This window comes from Platichthys flesus, chromosome 2, assembly GCF_949316205.1.
Source record: "Platichthys flesus chromosome 2, fPlaFle2.1, whole genome shotgun sequence".
In the NCBI taxonomy this organism is placed as follows: Eukaryota; Metazoa; Chordata; class Actinopteri; order Pleuronectiformes; family Pleuronectidae; genus Platichthys; species Platichthys flesus.
Window position 1 is genome coordinate 24,012,309 of NC_084946.1, and position 16,193 is coordinate 24,028,501.

The 16,193-nt window shown below is 44.0% G+C and overlaps 1 protein-coding gene across 5 annotated transcripts in view; it reads left to right on the top strand.

The window, feature by feature from the left end:
• rap1gapb (RAP1 GTPase activating protein b) overlaps nt 1-16,193 on the top strand; it is a 96,458-nt gene that overhangs the window by 53,322 nt on the left and 26,943 nt on the right. For 4 of the 5 annotated variants that reach the window (XM_062407150.1, XM_062407126.1, XM_062407127.1 and 1 more), the window contains exon 3: nt 10,589-10,682. Coding sequence is in view for 3 of the 5 variants with exons in the window: in XM_062407126.1 (XP_062263110.1) it covers nt 10,589-10,682 (94 nt within the window). In the remaining 2 variants the exon portion in view is untranslated. Of the gene's footprint in view, nt 1-1,507; nt 1,620-10,588; nt 10,683-16,193 lie in introns of those variants that run through there. The other variant, XM_062407142.1, reaches the window with a different exon arrangement.

Here is a 16,193-nt window from a genome sequence, read left to right on the forward strand (position 1 = left end):
AATGGCTCGCCCCACATCCCCTCATGGGTTCGTTTCAGGGCCGGCAGCTTGGTTTATCGATTGGCACCACCAGCATTAGGGCTTCTGCAGCTCGGGACTCCTGCTGCATCTACAACCGAAACCTGAGCAAGCAGCTAAATCTGCCATCAGAGGAAATGCTTCAGAGGAAAGAAGGAGGAGGAGGAGGAGGAGGAGGAGGAAGGGTTGGCATAAGATTTTGGAAAGCTAGCTTCTCTGACACTGTTTTCCAAAAGATGGATCATTATTGGTAAGATCATGTGTGATTTATTACGTATAGATCTTTTTTATCTTTGGTTGAATAGCCTTGTGTAAAGAGATGCGATTTATGTGACAAAGTTTTAATCATCAATTAAGGTTGTGTTTTCGTGGAAGGGAAGATCTCACTCAAATTTAATTTGGCTCCAGATCAGGGGGCGGGGGGGGGGTACAGTATTAATTTCTTTCGACTCTTTTTACATTATTCAACATTTTCTTTGATTTCTCAGAGAATAATTCATAGATATTGATGAAAAAAGTTAAACTTTTGTGAGATTTGGTGGAGATCTGGTCTCTCTAGGGGAGGTGTGTGCTCACTGAGTGGGGATTTAATACTTTTCTCAACCGTTAACTCCTATAATTGACATAAAAACTCAACTGGAGTGATTTGGTATTTATAAATCCTTGTAGATACTGTGTGTTTCTTGCAGGACAGCATACATTGAAGTCCATTGAAGGGCTTCTGTGCAGATCTCAGAGGATTTAGCCTCCCACCAAAAAACAACAGGAGAAAATGTGATTTCTGAGCAAAACATTGGACAAACACGGTCCTGTGCTTATTCCTCTTTTGGCTGTGCATGGTTTCTCGTCCCCATTGTGTGTGATCCTGCTGCAAAATCAGCAGCATTTGAGAGCTTTTCATCTGACTGCCGGCCACTAATGTGTCAAATGGACAAAGGGATAGTTGGGCTATTTTATGCAGGAGGTGTTTTCTGATGTGGGAACAAGCTGTCAGAAGCGAGGCAGATAATAGGACCGGGAGATCTGATGTCACTCCCAAATGAGACTCTCCAAAAAAAATAGCTTTCAAGCCTCCATCCGCCTGCAGAATTTTTGCCCCATTGAATGTGCGGGGGTCTGTCATTAACGAGCAGACTCACTGAGGCAAATGGAAACGCAGAGCAACACCCACAGCTTGAATGGAGAACACTCCGTCATTCGCACATCAAGAGGGGAAACACTAATTGGGGGAGGTGGAGATGAAAAGCAAACAAAGGGGAGACATCGGGAGGGACAGAAGGAGTCGGGGAGAGGGAGAGGAGTGCATTTGTGCTCGCTTCGGAGTAAGAGCAGCCAGGAGAAGGCACGCATGTGTGTGAGGAGAACAGGGAGAGAGAGAGAGAGAGAGAGAGGAAAGAGAGAGAGAGAGGAAAGAGAGAGGGAGGGTGGAACGGAGAGGGAGGATGGAGGGAGGGCTGCTCTCAGCATCATGCGAGAGGAGGAGAGGCTGATCTCCGACAGCAGGTGCTGGAGGACGGAGAGTCGGACGCACGGAGCGAGCGGTTGTGTGGCGGAGCATCGAACCTTGTTCAGGAGAAGAGGCTGAGCCGTGAGTGAGGCAGGTGAGATGATGGAGAGAGCCTGTGAGCTGCTGAGAGATCAGTTGAGAAAGACAGAGCTGAAGTCGATACCAAACAGAGTGAAAAGACGAATGGAAGCAGCTCAAGAAGAGTGTGATATAGATCTCTGTCCGTTGCTGGCTGATCTGTCCTGATCTCTTCATCCCCAAACTTTCTCTCTGAACGTCTCCCTCTCCCTCCCTCCTCTCCCTCCTCTTCCCCCTCTCCCTCTCTCCCTCGTCCACCCAGGAAGTGGCCGACTGGCGTCTCAGAGTAAATGACTCTGTTTTCATTGTGCATTAGCTGCTGTAGTTGATTGGATTAGTTGCTCTCTTCTAAGTGGACCTGCAAAGCTTAGCGGTTTATGTGTACTTGTACTGTCTCTGACTCTCCGTGTGTGTGTATGTGTGTGTGTGTTTTTGTGTGTGTGTGTGTGTGTTTTTTGTGTGTGTGTGTGCGTGTGCATGTGTGTGTGTGTGTGTGTTGGGGATTTCTTGGTGGAAGAAAATATCCAGCCAAGCAAGTGTTTACTCTTAAAACAGAACAAAATTTGATCTGAATATTACTCTTGTTCAGTATTTATGAATCTCTGGAGCTGGAGCCCTCAGCGAGGATTTAATCTGTAATGGCTCTGAAAGGAAAAAGAACCTTGAGGCTGCTCCAGTGAAGATAAACTGGCAGATTCAGATTCAGCTCTGAGTTCAGGTTCAGGTTCAGGTGAGCTTCATCTGACTTTTTTGTATAAAAAAACGAACAAGGGGAAAAGAAGGCGCCAGAAAGTCTCCAAGGTTTTTGCTTTTTTAATTTCAGTCTTAATGGAGCAACTTGAGGTCGTCATGGTGACGACACTGTGTTTTATTAGCAAACATCCAATTACAGCTTTTCTCCTTTAACGGGTGCAAGCAAAGCAAAGCAAGTGTTTTTCCTCATTTCTCATTTTCGGCTCAGTGTTGGCAGAGGCAGTGAAAGCTCATTGGCTGGACTCACGCTGAGACAGATTGAGACAGATCTCTCCAAAGTCTTCAGATTAACCTTGACCATAGAAGTACTGACTGGTGGCTTACTGGGTGATGTACACATGTTGCTGAAGACCTGCTGGTTCCTGCATTCAGTTGTTCTTACAGAAGGGTTCACCCTGGAGGTTTCTTGTGGATATAAAGCCCCGTTTCATTGAGAGAACCAGTGTATGTTCAGATCTATAATCACAAATCCACTGTCAAATCTGTCTGTTAGGAAATGGGCTTACCAGAATGTGTCAGATCAATATGCATCTCTGTTTCCCAGTAGTCTGCAGCCTGCTTGTTGCGCAAAGAAATCATTGCTCGTTTGGGCCGTAGCTACAAAGAAAGTGACGGCACTTCAGATCTCTTTATTAATGTAAGACGCCCGGAGGTCCTTCACTGGGAGCTGAATTCCACTTGCAAAGGTTCAGTGGAGAAGTTACTTTGCCATTAATAGAGAAAGGATCTGATAAAACCTGACTCTCCCTGCAGCACCTGTGGCTGCCGGGTGTGTGCTAAAGAAACCACTGCATCTGTTGAGCTGGTGCATGTGCAGCTGTCATGTTAAACCCATGTTTAGCCCGAGGCCAAGAGAATTCACCAGAAGACGCGTTGCAGGTTTCTGATAAATGTTATACTCACACGTGCCTTTGGCGTAGAGGCTGCACCACGACCGATAAACGGATGAGAAATCAACTCTACCACTGCTAATTGACTTGTTGTGGTGCCAAGTCAATGTAATTATTATCATCCAATTAAGTTACGTTGACATTATAATCATCATATCTTTAAAGATCAAATAAGCATCCAACATTACATCTGAAAAGGAAAAAGCAGAGCTGGAATAGGACAGATTTGTTAGGGGCTGCTGCCACTGCAGATATAATATATATTTTATATGATATATGTAAGTGAGGCTTATTATTTCACATTTGGTTTAACTATGGACAAAAACACATATCAAGTCAAATGTATAAAACTTGAATTAAGAAAGTGAACATCTTTTTTTATGCAAAAATGAATGCCCATATTTTCTTCATTGTTTATTCGTTAAAATTAAAGATTTCATATCGGTGCATATCGGCAAACATGAACTCAGATATCGACACGTCTGTGACAGGCTCACGTCGGCCGATCCTACTGGATAATCCATGTTATGGTCGAGCTCAACTGAAAACACAGTGTGCACCTACTTCTTAAAATGTAACTGCACTTTCTCCGTGGCCATCATCATTCCAAGGATGACTAAGCATGACTCACCACAATATACAGAGGATCAAAGTGCTTGTGTTATTTCAAGCCAGTGAACCAAACCCTGGAACTTCTTGCCTCCTAAAGTAGCAACAGGAAATCTCTTATTGGACAGTGGGTTGATAAACCGGCATTAAACATTTAGAATAAAGTTCCAGCCCCTGACCTGCCCGACCTTGACCCTCTTCCCTCTGACTGCTGCAGCTCTCTCCAGAACCCATCCCACTCAGGTTGACGGTTTCAAATTAAGATTGCGGGGAAGTCGGTGTTTCCCGGCTGATTTGTGTTTGCAGGTGCTGGACAGGGCTGAGCTGCGATCGGACTACAGATGGTGGATTCTTATCGGAGCTTATGACCCAGCAGGCTGTGGAGGCAGCTGTGGGCAGCACACGGGATTAACCGGTGGATTTGGTTTCAGGATTCTTTGTGTCCATTTGGAAGCTTCCCGCTGCCAGAAAATTAAGATGAGAACATATGTTCAACATCGTATTCCATCAAGTAAAGAGCGTGATGGAGGAGATGGGTTTATTTTTGGACTGTGGATCACTGGCCCTGGAGATTTACTCTGGTGCTCCATTCAAGCTGAGCAGAAGAAAATGAGAACTCTGGCAATTTTGCTTAAAAACAATATTTTAACGTTTATGTTTACATATAGTTAATGATAAACATTGACTAATTTGGAGATTAGTATTTAGATTATACATTTTTTAATCAGTCTCTTTACCTGTTATAGATTCCTACATGTAATATAGAGGAAAATGTGTAACCAAATTGTTCTTGGAGTGCAGGAGCTCCTTATTTCAAATCTGCTCAGTCTCCAGAAAACTACACAACTCATGAGGTTGGTGATAATACTTCTAACTTTCATACAGTTTTTATATTTTACTTTTTAAACAGAGCATCTTGCAGTGATACTGGGAATAGGTAATGTTGCTAGGTGACACACAAACTTACACAACTGCCGCTGCCACCAGAGCTCTGCCTCCGTAGAGAGAGAAGAAGCTCTGTCTACATATTACTGTTTGTTTGTTCCACGGAGCAGCAGGTGCTTTTAAAGTAACACAAATGTGACCACATGCTCCTAAAAGTCAAATAATATCAGCTTCTTTATTGGCTCTGTGCAGCCACTGGATCAGATGTGACCCCAGAATGAACCTTTCACCTGGACTGGAGTGATGTGTGGGCGACTCGGCAATGGACAGCTTAACTGTCATTATTTTTAACCGGGGAGATAAGTGTTGCTGTGGATGGCTGCCAGTCACCTGTCCACAGGTGGCACAGCGACCTGCCACCCGGCTGCTGCTGTGCACAGGCTTCACCTGCCGTGTGTCGCCTGGTGCACAGTCCCCCACTGGAGCATTCAGTTCAGCTGATGGTTGTTATTATAACTCATCACGCGTAGGAAAATGTGTGTACGATTATTATATCAGTAGCATTTCGTACTAAAACACCTGTAAACATGTTTAAAATGGGCAGCGATGAAGTAGAAGTGTTTCAAATATGAATACAAGCAGGGACAAGTAACATGTCAAATAAGAAACTTTACTAAAACACAGAAAACTGTTGAAAAACTAAGAATCATGGAGGAATCAGCGGCTAAACTGAAATACAGAAAATTAAAGCCACGTGTTGAGACCATAAGGTTGTGATTTCAAAGGACCTTTAAAAATGACAAAGAAAATATGACTTCAATGATAGTATTCTTAGTATCCTTGGTTTTTGAGCTGTAGGTCAATGGGAACTCAATTTTTTTCAAATGATCAATTATCATCTCAATGGATTGACAAAATAACTCGCCCACTGAATTAGTCAATGACAAAAAAGCCAATTAGTGGCGGTTTATACAACAATATGAGTAATAATAAAGATTACAGTCTTTTGTCACTGCAGACATTTGGTCCCGTCAGTCTCATTAATGCGAGCGATGCCCACCGGCTGCAGAACAATGGGAACTGGTCGACTGGAGTTTTGTGGGTTTTTCCCAGCAGTGTAAATGGTGAGATGAATAATGGCTGAGTTCCATGTAGCTGCTGCAGCTTGTGTGTCCTGGTGGCGTCCACGCTGTCCCACGGTCAGGTTGAACTGAACAGAGCCATTGTTAACAACACCTGGGCTTTTACTGGCTGAAAGGATCTGTTGTGGCTTTTATTTTGAAACACAGGGAGAAGATGTTGTATATTTAATCACTGCAGGAGTACATATATATATTTAATAATACAATGATTCATATAAGTGTGATAACCTTGAGAACATTATAGAAATATCACCGTATGACAGGAGCTGCGTAGGCGACTGTATTTTTTTATGACCTTGATTAAAACGGTTTTCATCACACTCTTCATCACACACGCACGCTAACAACATCCACCCCAGCTTCTCTGCAGCAGATGATGAACTGCTGCACGTCCCTCTTTGATTTGCGACTTCACAAATCGTACAGTGTCACCCTGGCATGTGTCGGGATGATGACATTTTGATAAGGTACGCTCGCTGTGATTTGAAATCTTTCCCTGAGTCAAACTTAGCATTTACCCCCATTTACTGAACGCATTTCTGTTATCAGACTTACAAATCAATGCAATGAGGGCGTTCTCTCTCTCTCTCTCTCTCTCTCTCTCTCTCGCTCTCCTATTTCATTTTGCCTGTTGGGTAAATACATTTACATATCATGTATTCCCTTTGCCTTCACCCCAAAACATAAGTACCAAGCCTCAATCCCAAAGGAGACGTGATGCTTTAGCTTTTTAGCTTTTGTCGAGTGTGTTTTATAGTTTTTTTGTGTATGTTTAAGTTCTGCAAAGTTAACAAGCCCAAGGAGAAGCTTGTGAAGCTCCTGAAAAGCCACGTCAGGAGTCCAGCCCGTACATCGAGTATATAGGAACATGCCAAATGTTTGCACCATGAAACCCGAGTGTCTCATCTGGCTCACGGCCGAACAAAGCCAGGTAAATAATCAAAACAGAGAGGGGCCTTAAAGGGACGGGAGCTAAAACCAGGTGTTTCAGACAGAGGCTGAAAAGAGGAGCTGCAGCGATGGACAGAATGAGGAAAGACGTGTGTATTGTTAACATAAAACCTTTTCAAGTAATGACCCAAATTTAATTAATCAACAAGAATATGTTTTACCTTGTACCTTATTTTAAATGGAACCTTAAAACCCAAGATTCAACCCTCAAACTGGACCACTCAGCTTTGAGTGACTTTCTCTCTGAAGAACACACACAGACACACACACTCGTACAATAACAACAACAACCACACAAATGTATTCATCTTCTGTGATGAGAGCCACAGGGCACATCAGCAGTGGAATTGGCCGGCAGACAGGCAGCCTTCATCTTTCTGTCTATTGACTCTTCCTAAATAAAGATTGATTTGCACGTTGGCCCTTCATTATGGATGTGGGCAGTGTGGGCTCGCTGTGTTCATGCTGAAGCAGCTGGTGACTCGCACCTCCTGTGCAAACGATAAATTGAGCTGTTGATAATTTTGCGAACATAAAAAAACCTTCAGAATTCGTCTGATGGTTTTTCTGACTGGGTTTTGATTCCCGCTCCTCACCCTGAACTGTCCGTTTCCTGCCCGATGGAACTTCAGACTTTAAACCAGAGTTTATCTCCAACCATCGCAGAGGAAACGTTTATAATATCCAGAAGTCCAAATAGAGTATGGTGGATTTGTTACAGCAGCTGCACGTTTGGTTCAGGAAGCCGGGGATCATGGGTAATATCTACTGATCATTTGTGTCATTTCAGTGGGATTATGCTGTAAAGACATTGACTCCACTTTATCGCGTGGATACCAACAGAATTAACAACCATGTGTGGCTATAGAGGGCGCTTTTAATTATTGGGCTTTTCAGATATGTTTTTGTCTTTGCCACTTTAATTCTTCCTATAGGAAAGTTACACCATGTGTCACCATAACCTGCAGGTAGAAGATAGATAGATAGATAGATAGATAGATAGATTACTTTATTCATCCCCGAAGGGAAATTAAGTCGTCATAGCAGCCGGTACATTTGAATACAATACCATAGAATAAAATAAAAATAAAAAAATATTGAGGTAGAAGAATAAAAACAGAAACACAAGATAAATAGATAGATAAGGTGCAGTGGCAAGATGATGGTAATAGTACTGATGATATGATGGTAATGTTATTGTTAGACAGTATATAAAAAATAGTACAGTATCTACAGTTTCACACTCTGATCAGAACAAGCTCAGTGAGACATTTCTTTGTGTAATTCTGGGCTTGAAGCAGCATTTAACATCATATCCTCTTAGTGATCCCTTTGTATTATATGAAAAGACGTAACAAGGCCGAGGATGATGTGGGGAAAAAACCTGACAGTCTCATTCAGTCATATTTCCCGGATTCAGCAGAGATCAGACGAAACAGGTTTCCTCACCTCATCCCGGTCAGCAGTCTGTTTGATAGAGGTGCTGCTCTGGCTGCTCAGACTTACAGACTCTCCCCAGCTAATAGGCAATGTGTTGTGAGATAAAAGCTGCCATTTCAAATAATGGACAGTGACGTGAAAGAAAGACCCGTACTGTAAATGATCCTATTTCCACTGCTCCACCTCTAAAGCACCCTGTGCCAGGCTGGAGGAAATATGTGACTACGCAAGAGAGAGAACAAATCTTCACTTTGTTAACAGCAAATGAACCAGATTGTGTTGTTGGTTTGTGTTTCTCTCTGCCGCCCGAGCAGTGTTTGGAAATGCCCGCTGCTGCAGGTTTGCAGAACAGGATGCATGCACAGACGGGCTGCCAGTTCTAGCGAGTGACTGTTGCGTGAGACAAAGTGTGAAGTAATATGCTGTGACCAGAATCGTCTGAGAGGAGAGGCTGAGAGGAGCGGAGGAAGAGCGGCGAGGGGCAGCGGGTGAAGAGATGAAAGCAGAGGATCCTTTCTTCTTCTGCTTTGTGTCAGTTTTACCCTTTGTTCTCTCTGGTTTCTACATTTTCTACTTTTCTCCCCCGTGCACCTCTCAAGATCTACAGTTTCACACTCTCGCCTCTGATCAGAACCCGACACATAGCCTCCGACGTGAGGGTATGTGCAGGCTAAGCTGTAAAGTAAAGTGCAGGACCTTGTAGAAGAAGAGAAGATGTTTCTGAAGGAACAGAACCGACTGACTGAAGAAGGAGAGAGAGATTATGCAACATCCGTTCTACTACAGATTTTTGAAAACACATAAACTCTGCTACAGATACACCTGCCACACACTACTGCAGAGTTTGAGAGCCACTAAAATGAAGAAGTTTGGAGTCTGTGTTTTAGTCTGGCCGGAGAGAAACGTTTGGAGACGTTAACGTGGGCATTCACACCCTCTTGGGTCTTTACGCCATTTTCAAAACATATAGCAGTATGGATATGATGTACCCATAAGAACAGGCAAACGGAGAAGGGGAAATACACTGTTCCAAACATAGAGTGTATATTAAAATGGACGTGGACCTTATAGGTTTGGAGAGTGAAGCCAGTGTTGACTAGAGCGTAGCTGCCCGACCTGATCCTGATGGATTCTGACAGAAAAACTAAATACCGGTCAGGCTCGGCCACTACTCGCTTGTGTAGGGTTGAACAGAAGTTGAACAATTACTCAAAAACAATTACAGAAAACAATTTCACTTTAAAATACTAGTTAGATTGACTAGGATACTTTACATGGGTTCTTCAACCTCTTCTGCAGTGAATGTCAAGTTAACGGCACCAGCTTGTGATTTTGGGTTCAAACTTTGCCTGTGTTAAAACAATCTACCTCAACCAATGTCTTCTAAATGTAATTTACAAGCTGTAAGAATGGTAACAATAATTGCATTATACTCAGGAGTTGGGGGAAAAAACACAAACTTGCGTTTGGACGTAAAAAACAAATACCTGTGGGTCACTTGTCACTCTAGTCGGGTCGAAAGTACCTGTTGGGTTGAGGTGAAACACTACTCAGTCCAAGGTAGTCAATATGGACGTGCCTGAAACCTGTATTCTCCCAAATTACCAGCAGAGGGCGACTCCAATGGCTGCAACAAGATGTTTCTATAGAAGTCTACAATTAAATAACTTATTCTCACTTGTGAGTTTATAGTCTCAGTCGCTAAACTTTCAAGTATTCTTCAATACTGCATGATGTAAATTTAGTCAATTACGGCCCCATAGCAAATATTCAAATAAAGCAAAGTATGCATTGTCAGTTGGCTGTGATTGACAGGTGATTGACAGGTAGCACTGTCCATTGGTTACAAGTCTCAGGTGTGGGTTGGCATGCAGCGTCCTCGAGCTCTCAGTCAGGCCCCAAGATGAGAAACAGCAGTTCAGGAACCAATGGGTGACATCAGGGGGGGTCGCCACTTGGTTCCAACACATTATCGGGCGGAGCAGATAATCACACAAGGAGGTAGGAAATCTACAGAAACCTTAGGGAAGCTCTTACAAAATAAAAGAGGAAATAAAAGCGTAGAGTGTAGGAAGTCCCACGGAGGGGCGCGTCCTGAGAACTGAACTCCTGACTGAAGAAACACTCTCAGGACAGTGGTGAAATAATAACATCCTCCTCTTTGTAGTCAGAGTTGAATGGTCCTCCTCACTGGTTTGAATCAATGGTGTTGCAGACGTTTTCCTGTGCTCTTATTGCGTAAACGACAACCTCAGCTTGAAGCCAGTGCTAACCTCTCTCCCTCTCTCCACCCTTCCGTCCTCTCTGACTCACAGGAAACAAGATGGCAGGATTCCTCGTATCTCGGATGAAGTAGAGCCCTCAGCAGCACACTCCCACCCTCCATTTCCTCTTCCCTCACTTTCAAAGGTAATGCAATACTTTGACCGGCTGCTGTTCTCCCCTCTCATCATGCTCTCTGTGCTGGAAACCCGAGGCAGCGCCAAGAGCCTGATGTGATAAATCGGAAAGTGAGAAGTACCTGGAATCAATTCTTCATACAATGGAGCCCTCCTTCTTCTTCTTCTTCTTCTTCTTCTTTACAAAAGACATTTGACGTGTCGTACAGAAAAAGCTGTCCTGATATTCATATGGGCGCCTGACTATTAAACTGTGAATCCACTGTTCCCTTTTGATTAAAAAAAGTAATGGCTGCATTCATATTCCTGGAGCCTGGGACTGTATAGTGTTGGGAACCAGCACGGTTCACTGGTGCATTTGACCAGAATGGTAAATGGTTTGTATTTATGTAGCACTTTTCTAGTCTTCCACTCAAAGTGCAAGGCCAGCTCAGATTTGCCGGTCATCCATTCACATTTATGCAGTGAATCTACTTGCAGCACTTTCTCCATCGCACAATGTCAGCACAGCCGTCACAGGCAATTTGGGTTTTAGCCCCGAGGCCACTTTGGCATGAGGAATGGAGGAGCCGGGCATCGAACAACCAAAATACTGTAGTGGATGACCCGCTCTACCTCCTGAGCCGCAACAGCCTGTCCTACTGTAATAGAATAGAGCCATCATCAAAGACTAATGTTATGAGTTCCTGTTGGAGCACAAATAAAGTATTTCAGTTGTTTGTTTAAATGATGAGTCGAGATCACCCAACATAGATGAGAACAAAATTGAGAATGAGAAACACATTTAATCTGAGCCCCTGGAAAAATAGATTAATAAGACCTCAAACTAATAGATAAAACAAATATTAAATGGTAACTGATAATCTGCAGCAATAATCAGTGATCAGTATATTTATTCCCATTTCAGTCATGTTTTCTGAAAGTGTGGAGCTAGAAAATTACATTATAGAAGAGAGAGAGTATTTATTTTTAGCTTATTCCATAATTTATATCCTCAGTAGGGAACAAGTGGCCCAGACGGGGCACCTGTAGTGTATTTGGAAAAGGATCAAGAGATGGTCTCTGGTATATTCTAACTCTTTAGGACTAAACGACGGGGGGGTATTTGACTACGGTGACTACATGATGGATTGACTGAGACGCCGCCTCCAGTCAGTCTCTATATCCTCGGAGCATCTGTGCATTTTAATCCCTCGTTGGCTCCCGCTCGTCAAATCTTCTCTCTGCTGCTGCACCCAGGTGAGCCGCCCCCCCCCCCCCCCCCCCCCGATGCCTGCGCCTCCTGCTGACACACTTGGCAGGCTGTGGTGCTGCCTGACGGAGCCGGAGCCGGTGCCCTCTGTCGCAGGCGACTGTGACAAATATAGATCTGCAGCAGTTGTTCCTCTCTGACACATACATACCGGCAGCAGAAGGCACACTGCTGTTATTTATGTCCAACATGCACCAGTGATACAATTTGCCTGGGGGATTAATAATATACGGCTTTATATGGAGCTGCCGGGAATCGACTTGTAGGGTTGAGTCATGTGTTTCCATTTCCATATTTAAATATTATACGTCAAACTGTGGACTCTTTATTTTTTATTATTATTTTGAACGGTAAAAGTGAAATGAAGCTCTAAGTTGCAATTACCACCGTATTGTTGGGTCAGGTGTGTACCCGCCGGTGGTTGTAATTTTTTACAGCACAGCAGGTTGCACGCAGCAGAGTTGTAAAAAACACTTTATGGTTTTATTGCCATGTAAAAATGTTCCAGGGGCTGAAGTTTAAAAACTCCTTTTAAGTGATTCAGTCGAGAGTTTGTGAAAAAAGAGCCGAGCTGAAGCGAAGACCGAACACAAGTCGACAAGCGGTGGAGTCACGATCGTGGAGAAGTTCAGAGGGCTTGAGATGAAGCACGTTTTATAAATATGACGTAATGAAATCCTCTTTTCATGATGACGCCTAGCTGCAAATGCTAAGTCATGCACGTTGTGTTATAAAGATATGATAAGAGCTGATAGTCGAACGTATGACGGCAATACAGGAGTCAAATAAACTGCTTTCCAAAACCTGTGCATCCGCTGCGTGCTGCTTAGTTTGTTAACAGGTTTTTGGAAAGCAGTGGAAAAACAGTTAAGTTTGAAAACTACACATTAGAAAAGGAAATGAATATGAGGCCGCATTGGCAGTCAAGTTGCATGGTGGGTAATCGGAACTCAAAATGAAACGGAAGGCTGAAAAAGAAAAAGGGGAACCCATGTTCTCCTTCTTCTGGAACCACAAACCACGGTCATTCTGTGAAACCCCCTTTTGAATAGAACGCAGATGTAACCGATGACCTGTGGACCACCGGGAAACAATTCATTATTTATAAGACCTAAAGTATAACATGACAAGATGCTTCATGTTCCTCATTCTAAAGCAGACTTCAGCTCATCATCTGATTGAGTGAGCGGTCGGTGGGCAAGCTGCATGGTGGGTAATCGGAACTCAATATGAAGACTGAAAAAGAAAAAGGGGAACCCATGACATCAGCTCATCATCTGATACCCCCCCACCCCCCCTTTGATGTAACACTATGACTATGACTCAATTCTCATGACAACAGGCCTCCGACTTTATTCTTGTTCCGACTTTTTTCTCGTTAAAGAATCCATATTTTTTTCCATTTAACTGGCTCTAATACTCCGTGGTGATAAGATGAGATCCGTCTTTATGAGTCTCCCAGGCTATTAGCTGTGGAGGCTCATGAATAGGGAGGGAGCCACTATTCACTATCAGTTCAAGGTTTTGCTCTGTGTCCTTGATACGACTTTTTGTGATGAGACTGCATCACACATACAAACGCCCGGCAGACGTTAATCAAAGATCAAGAGGTTTTCTGTGTTGGGGGGGGGCAGCAGTCCGTCTCTCTCTACATCTCCGCTCTTTGTTGGTGTAACGTCAGTAAGGAGTAAACACATGTGTCTCCACACACACACAGAAACCCTGCAGTCATTCTGTGGACCTTCACCTCTGTGGCAATCACCCAGCTCTTCTGGCACATTGATAGAATGGGGGGGGGGGGGTCTGTGTCCCCCAGGCACCAAGGGCCACATCAAGGTCAGGGTAGAGTCTCTGCAGCCAGACCTGATGAATGGCCCCTGATGGATTCTCTCTCTGGCTGAACAGGGTGGGCTTCCGTGGCCGGTGATTGGCTGTCTCTGAAGATCAGTTTTCCGTTTTACTGCATCGCCTCTAAACCCCCCCCCCCCCGATGCAAAGGCCCAAACGTCAGGATGGGGAGTGAGGAGGCGAGGAAATGTTGCTTTGGATGCAAATCATTGGGGATTTGTCTGTGGAACATTTTTTAAATGGGGCTTTGTGTGTGTGTGTGTTTGTGTGTGTGTGTGTGTGTGTGTGTGTGTGTGTGTGTGTGTGAGGAGTAAATGAAGCACTGGAGTCTGAGTTTTTATTCCTCCATTCGCAGACTGTGCAGAAATGTCAGAGCTGTATGGCTCATGGATATTAATGCTGCTCTTACCCGGTGAAAAATGTAAGAGAATAAGAAAGTAGAAAATCTTGCAGCAAAAAGATGCCAAAAGCTTAACGTCAAATTACAGTATGAAAACAAAAAGAGAGATATTAAAAGTTACAGATCCATTCAGCAATATGATGTGAATTTTTTATTTCTGACTATCTATTCATTATGCTGTGGAAATCAAATGTTTTTTGTTTACGGCGCCTCGACCACACTGTTCCTCCTCGTCACCAAAACTTCTCTTGATATCTTTGTCATTTTTTACATCAGTTACAAATGTCACAAACTATCCTCCAGAGGATCTCCTGCTGTGGTCTCACATTGTCACATTGGGACAATGTCCAAAGGGGTTAGGGGGTTAGTCAGAAGAAACTCAGGAGAAAGTCATCAAGCATTTCAGGATATTATCCTGAGTTCAGCGCAAATTCTGTGAGTTCACGTTCTTATTTACTCAAATCCGGTGTTTTGTGTCGGTCAATGAATCAGTTGATTGGTCAATCACTCACTGTCGGCCTATGCACTTCCACTCTGTCGCTTTCAGAGGCACACACACACACACACACACACACACAAACACACACACACTGCAATTGGTGGTAATCAACTCTGAGTAGTGGAGCTCTCAGCCCTTCAGACATTCAAGCTGCGATGGTGCTCCACTGCGGCGGCTCCACTTTGTCTCCGAGGGCAGGAGACGAAACGTGAGCAGCTTAAAAGTCTCGGTCACGTGACGTCTGAGAAGTGCAGCACAACACTTCAGAATCAAACGTGTGAGTCTTGGCACTTGTTGTGTGTTTTGTTGGCCTTTGGGCTTCTTCAGTACATATTGTCCCATTCGATGACAGCACATACTGGAGTCAGGATTGTACAACAGCGGGTCGACCCCCCCGACAGATTTGAGATCAGAACTTAGCAGTCAGTGTGGAATACAGCTGAAAACCATGGATCTGAACTGTGAGCTGAGCATTAGTATTCGCCTGTCTTCTTGAGTCCCAGTCTGGCATTAAGCTAAAGCCAGTCTGGGCCAAAGTCAACAGAAAGACAGGCCGCAATAAAAATGGAACCTGTGTATGAGACAGTGTTTTAAACAGCGGTCCCGTTCTGGTGCAGTAACACACTCCCGAACGTCTCCCCTGTCAACACAAAATCCATCTTTTGTGCACGTTGCATACAAACCATGTAACCTCTCCTCCCCGTGTGTTCTTCCCATTGATTTTCCCCCCCAAGGAAATCAATGGAGGGGGGTTCGCTTGCCATGCTTATCTGAAATGAAAAACGTTTAACGTACATGGGTGGAATCGGTCCCGTTGAACGCTTTGAGCAGTGTTTCTTTTTTTTTTTTTCCTTAAGAAGTAGGTCAATGTTTGTAGAGATCTGATGCTGGAAGTGCGCCTGATGGAGCTGCACAGAAAAACACTTTCACAGAACGAGAGCTCTCCTCTCATCCTGCGGTTCTGTCCCTCGTTTCTTTTTGTATCCATCCTCCTCTTCCTCTCCCACTGTCCCCTGTGCCCTCCTGTCATATCCGTGCTTAACTATGCACAGATGATTGTCAGAGGTGCCGAGGTTGGCGGAGTCGTCCATTAGGCTGTGGTGTCTGCACAGGCAGGGAGCCGGGCTGCTGGCTCACGTCTCTCCCCTCAGTGGATGAGAGAACACATGGAGCTGTCACGTTGTTGTGTTCTGACCAAGGACACGATGAAAAGAGCCCGATGCATTACCATGCAGAGCCTCCACTCGTTTACTCCACTCTGTGTTATCTGGCAGAACGGTGAGCAACAAGTAAATTTCCAATTAATTTTTCCTTTTGATGTTTCAGAAAATCAAGTTTTCAGTCTAGAGCCCGGCCGACCAGCTACACCAACAAAAAATGCAAGTGTTTGACTGTGCACATAATAAATACAAAAATAAAATGTTCAGCAATTGCGAATGATCCCTTTCCAAAGACTTCCAGCAAGTTTCTTTTTTTAATTTAACCTTGTTGTAAACATAGTGTTGCAGTACATTGTGATTCA